This window comes from Phoxinus phoxinus (genome assembly GCF_949152265.1).
Source record: "Phoxinus phoxinus genome assembly, chromosome: 15".
Classification (NCBI taxonomy): Eukaryota; Metazoa; Chordata; class Actinopteri; order Cypriniformes; family Leuciscidae; genus Phoxinus; species Phoxinus phoxinus.
The window spans coordinates 13,358,367-13,371,618 of record NC_136890.1 but is presented as its reverse complement, the minus strand read 5'-3'; the positions used below and the strand labels follow the sequence as shown (position 1 = coordinate 13,371,618).

General features: G+C 36.5%; 1 protein-coding gene across 2 annotated transcripts in view; it reads left to right on the top strand.

The window, feature by feature from the left end:
* The window catches only part of LOC307011223 (transmembrane protein 132C), a 332,560-nt gene that overhangs the window by 184,587 nt on the left and 134,721 nt on the right, over positions 1 to 13,252 (top strand). For both annotated transcript variants that reach the window (XM_079636638.1, XM_079636637.1), the window contains exon 3: positions 243 to 386. In XM_079636638.1, coding sequence (XP_079492764.1) covers positions 243 to 386 — 144 coding nt within the window. The remainder of the gene's footprint in view (positions 1 to 242; positions 387 to 13,252) is intronic.

Genomic DNA, 13,252 nt, shown 5'->3' with positions numbered 1-13,252 from the left:
ATTATATGGCAATTAAAAGTGTTGTGTAATAACTACATATGTTTAAAAAAAAAAAAAATTTGTCTTTTTTTTTTGCATTGGCCCTTATGTAATGGTACATTAAGATTATGCCTGATTCAACCAATTAGCAATGTCAAAACTGCTTTAAGAAACACCTTTCTGAATAATACAGGCTTTTGTTATATATTTACTGCAGTGCACTGATGTTTGTCTCTCTCTTTTTGTCTTTCTCTACACTGCAGGGTGAAGTTAAAAGACGGAGTGGCGTTTCTTGGCGCCCGACCCAGTAACCCCACGCTCTGGATGGTTAGTCAAGATGTCAGAACAGAAGGTCACAGGATTGTGACCCTGCATTGTCGCCGTAAGGAGTCCAGCTATGGACAGAGGTCAGTTAACTAGCCCAAGTGCTAGCTTTTGTAATTGACTTACTGCGTGCGGTGGGCTATAAAGTATAGACCAGCATTTTGTATGAGTGCTTTGTATGTTGCTGTTGCCTTGTTGGTCTCAGGTTTGTCCATTAGCATGTACACTCATTAGAGGCATTTTTTTTTAGATTATTATTTGTTTATTATTTCACTGCAGACAGAGCAAGACCTTATATGAGGTCATATCTCCTTAAAATGTATTCGGACACTTATGCTTAAAAAATGTATGATGGTGTTTCTTCAATTATGGTAACTTGGTCCCGTGGACTTGTAAAAAATCTATAAAAAAAGAGTCTTGAAAATCTTTAATTGGTTTCATCTCAAACTCTTCACTGACTTTATCTCGTTGGTAACTTTTGGAGAGAAAAAAATATTAGACCAAAATTGAGGGGCTGCCACAGTTTTAGTTTTTTTTGTTCATATTTAGTTTCATTAATAATTCATATTTTTATGATGATTTTTTAATTTAGAAAAAAATCTGTCTCTGGGACACGGGTAAACAAATAAGTAAAAAATAAATAATACAAATCAACTACTGGGACTTAAAAGTGTCCAATATTGGAGAAACAGAGGCAGAATAATGGCCTTTATTTGAATGGACTTGACACATCCTCCAAAATGACCTGGGGCTTGATTGAAAAGTGAAGTTACGTCTGTTAAAAGCTCTTGCAGCATTTGTTTGCAGATGTCTTTTGGTTTAAGGTTATGCATGTTGGATCATGTTTTACATCTTTAAGTGTGATTTTAAGTTTTCAAAAGTGTCCAAATCCTTTTCGGGGTCACTGTACATGTTTAATGTGTTTAAATAAAGATTTCCCTCAACTCATCAAATAGTAATATTGGGATTAGGATAACTGGACATCAACCGAGATATTAAAGGAAGGAATTTAATGCCATGTGATGGACTTAAGAGTGTGCTTTAAACATACTTTACTTTGAAGTAGTTAAAAGCGGAACATAAATATATCCAGTGGATAATTAAAGCTGAAGTGCTTCATTTCCATTCTGTTAGTGTGACCAAGCGGAAATGCTAAAAATTGCTGTTTGCAAATAGGTATTGTAACACAAAAATAAAAAAATGATTTAGCTTTGATCATCACATTTTTCTGAGGGAGTTAGTATCAATTATTTTTTACTTAACCCTTATGTGCTGTTGTGGCTGTTTTCAGCCACTATGGGGTATTTTTGAGTCTTATTTTGGCCATAACTTTTTCCGTGTTTCAGCAAATGGAATGATTTTTGGTGACAAAGCTTATTTTTACACATATTTTAGGAAAATGCTTTGAAAATTTTCAAAAACTTAACAGTACACTCTGGGCAAATTCACTACCCTTTCGTTATGTTCGTGGCTGAAAACAGCCACTACTTTAAACTGCTGTAAAAATTGATCAGATAAATATTTTTTTGCCATTTTTTTTGCATAAATCTATTAATCAACATCAGTCCTGTTCAAAACTACTAAATGTTTTTTAAAAAATCAAGATTTTAACTCTTTAATTGCCAAATTCATAAATTATGTCACTGATTTGGGAGGGGAAAAAACACAAAATTACTTATTTTCAATATAAAATGTGATTGTGGACTGGATTTTTTTTTACCTTTTATCACAGTCTTGGACATGTCAAAGATTAGAAACAACATTGGTTTTGATGCATTGTTAGTTTTTGTGCAGCATCAGATTTAAACTTTTTCTCCCTCATTTACTGTTTGTGGCTGTTTTTGCCCCATTGACTTCCATTATAACCACATTTTTTGATTGCAAAGCCATGACACCATAAAATCATGCATTTTTGATTGTTGGTGGTTTTCCCTGTTGGGAAGAGGTAAAATTTGTAATTTTTACTGTTGATAACCAGGTGGCACCATTAACCCTTTAGGTAGGCCTGTGCAAAAAAAAAGCTTAGTTTCTGGCTTTTACATGGAGTTATATGGAGTATAATAGCATAACAAAGTGTGTGTGTGTGTGTGTGTGTGTGTGTGTGTGTGTGTGTGTGTGTGTGTGTGTGTGTGTGTGTGTGTGAGTGAGTGAGTGAGTGAGAGAGAGAGACCTCACCTTGATGCGTCTGAGAAAATCAAAATATGCAACTCAGCTCTCAGAACTACATGGAGTAAACAAAAACAAAAAAGGTGTATTTATGCATCTGCCTTTTGATGGTGAGAAATGCAGACTAAACAAAAACTAAGCAAGTGTATTTAAACACTTGCATGCAAGCCTGCTGGTCATTTGATGGTGAGAAGAGCAGCAAGCAACATGAGAAAGGGCTTGACTTGTAGTGAAGTTTTAGAGATGATTATGCATGTCTTCTCCCTCTGACACCACAGACTCAGGAGAGGCAGATCCTGATTTGGATGTGGCACCCTCATCATCCTCTCTAGCTTCCACTGAAGGCGAGGAGGATTCGGAGGATCCTGGGTCTGGGTGGTTTGGGAGAAACGGCGAAGTGTGGTTTTCCACCAACGCGGAGACAACTCCCTTTCTTCAGCCTGCCAGAGTCGACTCCAGGGCCGACGAGATTATTGACCTCATTGTCAGCATGACCAACCTCCAAAACGCAGAGCTCTGCTGATTCCTTGAATCTTGAGAGGGACATGGTGGCTCTAAAAATCGCACGACCACTGCAATCATCCCACAGGCAACGTGTGGACTCCTCTCTGGACCTGTAGACACCGGCCATAATCAGTAGCCCCATGTAGGCACGGAGATCTGTGGAGTCCACCCCGGTCCAGTTTCTCATTGTGCGGCGCCCGTAAAAAACAGATTTGAACACAGAATCAATGTTCTGGACCCTTGCGATGGCATAGCGCGTCGGCCATGAAGTCACGCCTCTGGCAGGCTGAAGAAAGGGAGTTGTCTCCGGTTGGTGGAAAACCACACTTCGCCGTTTCTCCCAATTCACCCAGACCCAGGATCTTCCGAATCCTCCTCGCCTTCAGTGGAAGCTAGAGAGGATGATGAGGGTGCCACATCCAAATCAGGATCTGCCTCTCCTGAGTCTGTGGTGTCAGAGGGAGAAGACATGCATAATCATCTCTAAAACTTCACTACAAGTCAAGCCCTTTCTCATGTTGCTTGCTGCTCTTCTCATCATCAAATGACCAGCAGGCTTGCATGCAAGTGTTTAAATCCACTTGCTTAGTTTTTGTTTAGTCTGCATTTCTCACCATCAAAAGGCAGATGCATAAATACACTTACTTTGTTTTTGTTTACTCCATGTAGTTTTGAGAGCTGAGGTGCATATTTTGATTTTCTCAGACGCATCAAGGTGAGGTCTCTCACACACACACACACACACACACACACACACACACACACACACACACACACACACACACACACACACACACACACTTTATTATGCTATTATACTCCATATAACTCCATGTAAAAGCCAGAAACTAAGCTTTTTTTTGCACAGGCCTACCTAAAGGGTTAATGGTGCCACCTGGTTATCAACAGTAAAAATTACTAATTTTACCTCTTCCCAACAGGGAAAACCACCAACAATCAAAAATGCATGATTTTATGGTGTCATGGCTTTGCAATCAAAAAATGTGGTTATAATGGAAGTCAATGGGGCAAAAACAGCCACGAACAGTAAATGAGGGAGAAAACGTTAAAATCTGATGCTGCACAAAAACTAACAATGCATCAAAACCAATGTTGTTTCTAATCTTTGACATGTCCAAGACTGTGATAAAAGGTAAAAAAAAATCCAGTCCACAATCACATTTTATATTGAAAATAAGTAATTTTGTGTTTTTTTCCCTCCCAAATCAGTGACATAATTTATGAATTTGGCAATTAAAGAGTTAAAATCTTGATTTTTTTAAAAACATTTAGTAGTTTTGAACAGGACTGATGTTGATTAATAGATTTATGCAAAAAAAATGGCAAAAAAATATTTATCTGATCAATTTTTACAGCAGTTTAAAGTAGTGGCTGTTTTCAGCCACGAACATAACGAAAGGATGGGAATTTGAACAATGCACAAGGGTTAAATAATGGCTGTTCTGCTTTTATTCTATGCCTGTTTGTGTATATTCATCTCAGCAGATAGGAACTAGTTGACGAATGCATCTCCCTTTTTCCTTCCTATTAGAATATTGAATCAGTGATCCAAGTGGGTCTTCGTCCAAAAGTTGAGTCATCCATTTACGAATCTTATTTGCTTGTTTAAATTAATCTGGAAAATAGGAAGCCGTGTTGATGGATGCAGAAGTAAAAAACACACTGGTCGCAATTAAGTGTGGATTTGCAGTCTTTGTGTGTCATCATGCTCCTAATCGCATTTCTCCACAGATCTGGAAATGGTGTTAATGAACTGGGCTCTGTACTGACAGGTGTAATTTTCCGCATTAAAAGCAGTTTGGTGGAAGTCTGAAGATTAAGCCCAGCATTATCATGAAGCTCAGCTTGGCATTGCAGAAATAAACTGCCCTAGTAAACAGACCTTTTGCACCTTGTCTGTATCATAAATTAAGTTTTTATTTTTATTTTTTGGCCATTTTCTCCAAAACTGAATAGTTTTAAAGATGAACTGAACTTGAATTTGAGTAAAGGTGATAACAGATAGGCTATATTTTATTTATTCTCATTGGTACATGTTTTTGTATTTGCTCTAAATGCACATGACATATATAGCCTAAGCAGTTTCTATTTCCTAAAATGCATAATGTGCTTGGATACAATAAATGAGAGTGCATGACAGGCTACAGCCCTCCAACCTCCCACCACATTTCCCTCTTATAACACCATGAACCACTATTGCTCCATTCATAATTGACTATGTACATTGCAAATACAATCTAATGCATATTTTAGACAAAATGTTATATTGTATGCAATATTTTGAGACAAAATTAATTGGTACATAATAATATTAATTGACGCGCGCTTCAATCTGAAATTAGAAAACATAATGCACACAAACGTGTCCCTGCTTGATATCCAACCACTGATGAACATATTCGGTTTGATGAAAGAAAGAAAAAACTATGGGACTGCGGATTAGAACTCAAAACCCCTTCTACCACTGGCCCATTATGGCACATGTTAAATAGGCGGATCTGTGTATTTATTCACGCGAAAGTTCTCGGCACTGACTACATATATTAAATCTCATTTAACGACAAATTAAACCCCATGTACTATTTAGATCGATTGCTGGACATCTTCATGTTATTATACATATATCTGATTTAGCATTGTATTAGCAACCCCTGTCCCACCCACTTTTTTAAACAAAGTTACGCCACTGATTAGTTCGTAAATGTGTAGTCATACTACTGGCCTGTCCCTCACAGGCACAAATGCGTAACCCATGCCATTAAAAGGACTAATTGTCCAGTGTATACAGGACCTGCAGCTGCCTATATAGCTTTGCAGGTCCTACCATGCCAGTGACGTCATCGAAATTGCCAGCGTTCTTATATTAACAAACGCAGTTTTTGTGTTGCTTAATAAAAAGCTATATTGATATTTGTAATTAAATGTTTTAGTGTAATTTACTTTTAACTGTCATAAACAACACGTTATCAACGTTGATTATTTTCAGTTCAGTTCATCTTTAAACGTACAAAATGTTTATTTTTCAAACTAAAGTAAAGGTTTTCTCCTCTTTTCCACCTCACTTGAATTAGCGGCAATTGTTTGAATGGTGGGTTCATTATTATTCTAAATGAAAAGCACAACAATAAAATAGTACAATGAAAAATCACTTGTATTAAACATATAACTTTTATTAACAAAACGAATAAGCACCAGGCTCATTCTTGTGGTGCGCTTGAACGTTTGTGTAAATTAGAAGTGTCACCATCGTCAGGCAAAGTTTACAGATTGCCTCATTAATGTTTGAATGTTCCCTATTACAGGGTGGCCGCAGAAAGTCTTATGAAGTTTTCCTAATAAAAGGCCTTAAGGTAACACTTTACCATATGGGTGCACTATGCATTAATTCATGCTTAACTAATCAACAGATAATCATGTGTTAATGTATGACTCATGAAGAACTAAACCATTAATTAATGATTACTGCATCGGTAGCAAATAAAACTTCTAAATGATTAATAGATTAAGTAATATATGAATTGTTATTAATTGTGTCAGAATGTTTTAATTCCTTAATAACATATTTTATTAACTAATAGTGTAAATTAATTCCTTAATTACCACAAATTGGTTGTAAGCCATGTCCTTCAACTTTGAATTGTCTGCATTAATTATTCATTAGCTAATGATTTGCAAATGTATCCTTATGTTATGACTTTACTTGTTGATGCACATGACTATTAGCTAACTGTTAAGTAACTGTGCCGCTAAACATTACGCTTTTGTCCACGTCTGTCGCCATGGTTACTATGGCAGTACGAGCGGAAACCAGGGATACCGCGGATATTACGTCGTTGACTGGCGACACGTGAACAGGTTTTCCGGGACGGCCCATTATTTAAAATGGGAATTTCTCTGAAATTAAAAATCTTTAGGAATTTTTGGGATATTGTAAGTAGCCTGGCTCCGCCCTCCTACGTGCTTCCGCTCAATTTTAATTTTCCTTCAGAACTACGTCTGGGATTGTGGTGTATTCTTGGGTTTTCTCCAGTCAATTTTTGACCAGTCCAACCAGCGAACAGAGGGAGTGTCTGAGACCGATGACGTTGAGGTTGTGCGCTAGTTTGAGTCGTCATACGTCACGACCAAATGTTAGCGATTGGTTATGGCAGATCCATAGTGATTCTGGGCAGATCCAATAGTTTTAAACTTCAACAGAGTACCCGCCTTCAAGGAAGTTAACGCTTGTCAATGGAGGGTGGCCAGACTCTCTGTACAAATGAAATGTACGAGAGTCTGGTAGAACCAGGCTATATTGTAAGTACAACTGCAGGAAATATATCACAATGTGCAAGTGATTTTTGGAATTTTTTATTACTAAATTCTTACATATTGTACCTTTAAGTGAAAACATTACAAGAGAGCTATTCTGTCGAATATTCTCACGATTGCAAATGTTACATTGATTTTAGTTAGTGTTAAATTACTCTGACACAAATTGACTGTTTTTGTTCTGTTTTACCGACGACAATAGTTGTGTATCTCAAAGCGGTGTTATCAGGCGGTGTCTGATAACACACATACTCACCTGGACATAAACAAGGGAGTTTTAAAATGGTGTTTCTTTTTCGTGGTTTCATGGCCTTAAATCTACAGGCCATAATGAAAATGCCATATGCCCAGCTAAAAGCTAGGGAATATCTGTTTATCTGTGCCGCTGTGGGCAAGTGATGTAATCGGTGTGCGGCTGAACACTGTCTAACACCACTAACACAGACTATCGCAGCATGCCTAGTACTCAAACTACTAAGCATTAGTGTAAACAGCATACTAAAACATTAATGACCCATTACTGGTGCACTTTATAGGTTTGAGAAGCTGTAATTATGCCTGTCTTTAAGATTTTAAGATACATTTGTAGTAATCCAGGGTCACTTAAGATGTCCCTTCATTTAAAAACAAAAAATCTTGCTAAAATGTATTTTAAATTTTGCTGCTTAGATTGTGACCATCTGTGCAACGAGCTAACAAAACACTAGCTGCGGACATTAAAAAAAATTGGTTTTAACTACTAGCACAATCGGAATAAAAACAATTTCCAATCCGTTCGATTGAAGACTTTATTAGATTAAAAAACAAAACTGAAAAGTTTTGCATGTGCAATAACGTAGAAATGGCGTAATGACATATGACACACAGTTCAAGCTGTTGTTGTTGAATATCGTGTCATAAATGAGTGCGAGAATGGTGCGTTTTTACTTCTTGATAAATATAAGCGGCACGAAGCTTCATGTGCTCGTCACCTCCAAATTTGGAAAAATAGATAAACTCCGCTTTTTAAAACAAAGAAAAAAAGCAATGGTAGGATGATGGTTAGTTTGCGCCAACAGCGGGGAACTCTGTGCACAACTCTGAGTGTCAAAGATCAATTCCGATTTGAAACTTGGAACATTTGGATTTCAAACATGCACATCAACACCATCACTTAATTTAGGATTCATGTGGTATTGTGCATCATGCCTATAATTATGGTAATCTTTCACCCAAAAATAAAAATGTCATAATTTATTCACATCATGTTATTCTAAACATTTGACTTTCTTTCATCCATGTAAAAAGAATATGTTGGCTGCTCTTTTACATATAAACTTGAAATATAGTATACAAGTCATGTGGGCTATTTTTACTTTTATGGTGCTGCTTCTATCATTTTGGAGCTTGACAGCTGCAGTCATCATTCACTTTTATTATATAGAAAATAGCGGCCAATATATTCTCTGCAAATTCTCTTTTTTTGTTCCACAGAAAAAAAAAAAAAAAGAAAGTCAGACAGGTTTGGAACAACATTATTGTGAGTAAATTATGACAAAATGATTTCCTTATCAGATTTGCAAAGTGTTGCTTATACAAACTTTCTATAAATTATCTGTAAAACAATTTTTTTTCATGTTTCTGCTATAAACTTACAATATATAAGTTGCTGTTAAACGTAATGCTTAATCAATTATTTGATGCCAAAGTCTAATCAATCGAGAAAAACTTGAAAGTAAAAATCACACAGGCAAACAGACTTTTGCTTTCTCTTAATCTGATATTGTGGAATTGAATGGAATATTAACCGAGTTCCCCAGCTGCCTTTGTAATAGGGAGTCCCTAGTCATGTCACATGACAGATTTCTGTTTAATCCAGTCTGGCATTGATCTAAGACCAAGAGTTTAGGGCTAAATAAAGCATGTTAGCTTTAATCTAGGTCTTTGGGGATGTCCAGAGCTCTAATCTCTCCAGCTGGCGCAGGCACTACTTAAAGACAAAAGAAGCACCACTGAGCGTACGGTGTATGATCCATTTCCCTCTTTCATCTGGCTCCTTTTTCACTTTCCCTCATTGCTTCAGCTTTTTCTCTCCATCTACATCTTGTTTTTTTTCTACTATTTTATTCTCTGTTAAATTCCAGCACATTTTATAGATATCCAGGGGCAAATTTACTAAACAGTTGCTTCACCTTTGTTTCATTCATTAACCACCCACAATGCAGTTTAAACAGACACTTTCTGCATCACTATAATACTGTACTGTGAGTATTCAAATTAAGTCATTATCTTTTAAACACATTTAAAAGTGATTTTCTAAAGAGCATGCCAGCAGTAATCAATCAAACGGATCAAATGATGGGGAAGAGCTATAAGGAATATTAATCTAGATGCACCGTGTAGTGAAGCACATTTTATTTTAGCCATTTAATGCTGTATATCATGTTTGATGCATGGGTTAAAACATTATTAACATCGTCAATACTTTGTACACAATCTTACATCTTACACTTGAAGTTTTTTTTTCAGTCCTCATTGTGCACACATTAAAAATGATCATGGTAAATGATTGATTGATAAATTAAATGAATAATTGAAAATGAATGATGATTGATATTTGTGTTTTTATATACACAGCCTGCTCAGACATTACAACCTCATATTTTCACAATAACAATGTTTTTGCTACTGTAATTTTATTGATATAAAATATTTATAATATTATTCATGTGATTATATTGCATACACTACCATTCAAACGTTTGGGGGTTGCTTTAATTTAACTGTTTTTGAAAGAAGTATCTTATACTCAGCAAGGCTGCATTTATCTGGTCAGAAATACAGTAAAATATTTTAAAATGTAATTTATGTGATGGCAAAGCTGAGTTTTCAGCAGCCCTTCTTCCAGTCTTCAGTGTCACATAATTCTGTTCATAAATTCATTGAATAGATTTGAAGCATTTATTTGAAATGGAAATCTGTTGCAACATATAAATATCATTCTGTCACTTTTGATCTTGCTGGATCCATTGTTTTTGTTAAAAATGTAAAGGTCCCTTTAAAGGATAATTCCGGTATTTACACTTGAGTCTATATTGTAGTTTGTTTTGGATGAACAAGAGTGGTGGACAATATTTTTTTGACAATGGTTCCTCTCTCGAGTTTTTGACTATAAAAGAATTGGCCATGGACCCATTTAACATTGGAGTCAATGTGCATGTCCGAAAATGTCATTAAAACAGCCAATAATGTTCGTTTACAAAACTGTTAAACTCACCGAGTGGTTAGTGGTGTTCGTTGATGATTATAAACAATATATCGTCGCAATATATGATTCCAATCCGTTTATTTTGCTATAGTGGAACTATTTTTTCAACAATGGGATTTTACAAAATTATGAATAAAACACGACAGAAACTGTATTTCGCAACACTTTTTGTTTCTGGAACATCAACTAACATCACTAATCACTCGGTGAGTTGCACAGTTTTGAAAAATAATGTTAAAGGTTGTTTTAATGACATTTTCGGACATGCCCATTGACTCCAATGTTAAATGGGTCCATGGCCAATTCTTTTATAGTCAAAAACTCGAGAGAGGAACCATTGTCAAAAAAATATTGTCCACCACTCTTGTTCATCCAAAACAAACTACAATATAGACTCGAGGTGTTAAATACCGGAATTATCCTTTAATAACAGAAACAATGAATAGAAATGCTTCAAACTGAAAAGGCAGTGAAAAAATACTTTTTAGTTTTTTTTTTAGATGTTATAATCAGTAAATTACCATAAAAGCCCAATATATCAAAATGATAAATTAACCTAGGACTCGGACCGACTCACAAAATTGGGCATTATGGTGTGTAAATTGCATTTCACACAGTTTTTGTGATCACGTTTGTGCAATTTTCTTTAGTGAACGAGGCGCTAAAACAGCGCCAACATGTCCAAGTAAATTACACTATCGGCAGAGACAATTTTTAGTAAATTGCCCCTGTCATTCTCTCGTTCCATTTTCTCACTTCTCTCTCATCTCTTCTCTTTCTCATTACTTCAGTGTTGGACCGGTTTCCATCACCATGCCGCACCTGTCATTCAGTTTCTGCTTTCTTCAATATTCTCTTGCATTTTTTTCATTTTCTTCATCACTGATGGAGGGACAAGGTCCTGGTGTGGATGGACGACGGGGCAGGTTGATCCGCTCCAGTTCCCACCTCTTTTCCTTTATTACATTCTCCTGTTCTTTTCTCGGTGGGGGAAATTTGATTAGGCCAGCTATTACCTTCAGTGGGCACCTTTCACCCTGCCATTTATGAAAGGTGTAACTGGAGAATAAGAGATACTGACAGACAGAGACAGAAAGAGAGAGAAATACTGGGAAGAAATGAGATTGCATCATGCACGCAGAGACAAAAAAGAATGGATGACACAAGAAAAAGGAAGAGAGAAGGGAAGCAGGATGTGGTTGTGTTTGTGTGCAGTCAGCAGCTTTTGGTGCTGCTGTACAGGGTGTAGTGTGCCATGTACGTTTGTTGAATCTGTCTCTTGCATGGCAGCTTTTTGTTTGTGTGAGGAAGGTCAGAGCAATATTGAGTTTTGAACAAGAGTTCACCATCTCTTTTTCTACTGAAGTTAGCCAGGGGCGTCCCGCAGACATGCAAAAACCTGCGCACATAGCATAGACAGTTTCGCTTTAGTAAAGCTGAATCAAAAGCAACGTGTACCACAGAAATCTGGATTTAGACCGAACTTTGAAGCTCGATGACGAAGCTCGAGACGGTTTAAATGTTCTTAAACAAGAATAATAATTCTGGGAAACAAGCCCTTAAACCTCATGATCTCCAAAACCTTGACCTCTTTAATTATAATCGTTAATGCCTGTATACAGACTGTACAATTCCGGCAATCCTATAAAGGTCATTACAAATCACACTGTACGGCATAGATCTTGGAAGAACTTGAGTTCGACATGTATGTAGACTGTACGATGATGACACCTATTGAATTGTAGGCTACCATGCAAGATGGTATAGAAGAATAAAACGTCATCAGCATGCGCAAGATGAATTGGCACTTTGGCAATTGTGGCTTTTACGTGGGCTGGAAAAAGAGGATAAAGAGGAGAATATGAATTGCACGGGGTTTTTCCTGGCTCAAAACAAGATAATTTTATTAAATGTATGCTGATATGCTCCATCTTTCATTTCAAATTGAAACAGCGCAACTTTGTTACCGTCAGTATATTATTATCAACTAATAGGCTATCAATCGCCACTTACATTAAATGAAATAAAATCAGAATTATCCTCGCATTTTCTGTGATTTCCTAGTTAATTTAATTATATTTGTTTGATATTGAAAATTGTTTTAATCAGAGCATTTGTCCGGTTGGGCAAGAACACTTCTCTTTCACTTGTCCCTTAAAGGTAGGGTAGGTCAGAATTGTCTAAAAAAACTTTTATTCAAATTAGTTTAAACTGTCTGTATATACCAATGCATAATTAAAATGCAAGTACTTTGAAATAGAGAGTATAAAAAACCGAGTGGCTCTAGTGTATTTAATCTTCAATAAACACAGCTCATTAATTCCATTCACTCCCACCTAAAAACGGGTGCGCGACTGCGCGCACGTGTGCAGAGCCAGTAATAGCGGCGGTAGTCATGGCGACGGAGAGTGACAGTCGCGCAAGCCAATCCTGTGATTCGTCCCGAATGGAAATAATGAGCTGTGTTTAATGAAGATTAAACGGTCTAGAGTCACTCGATTTTTATACTCTTTTTATCAGAGTACTTACATTTTAATTATGCATTGATATATATAGAAAGTTTAATCAAATTTGGTAAAAAGTTTTTATATAAATCCTACCTACCCTACCTTTAAAACAAAAAAACACGTGTCCGGGACAAGCGTTATTGTCGAGCCCTGCTATGTTTTCCTTGATTGGTGTTCCCTGAAGAGAATTACG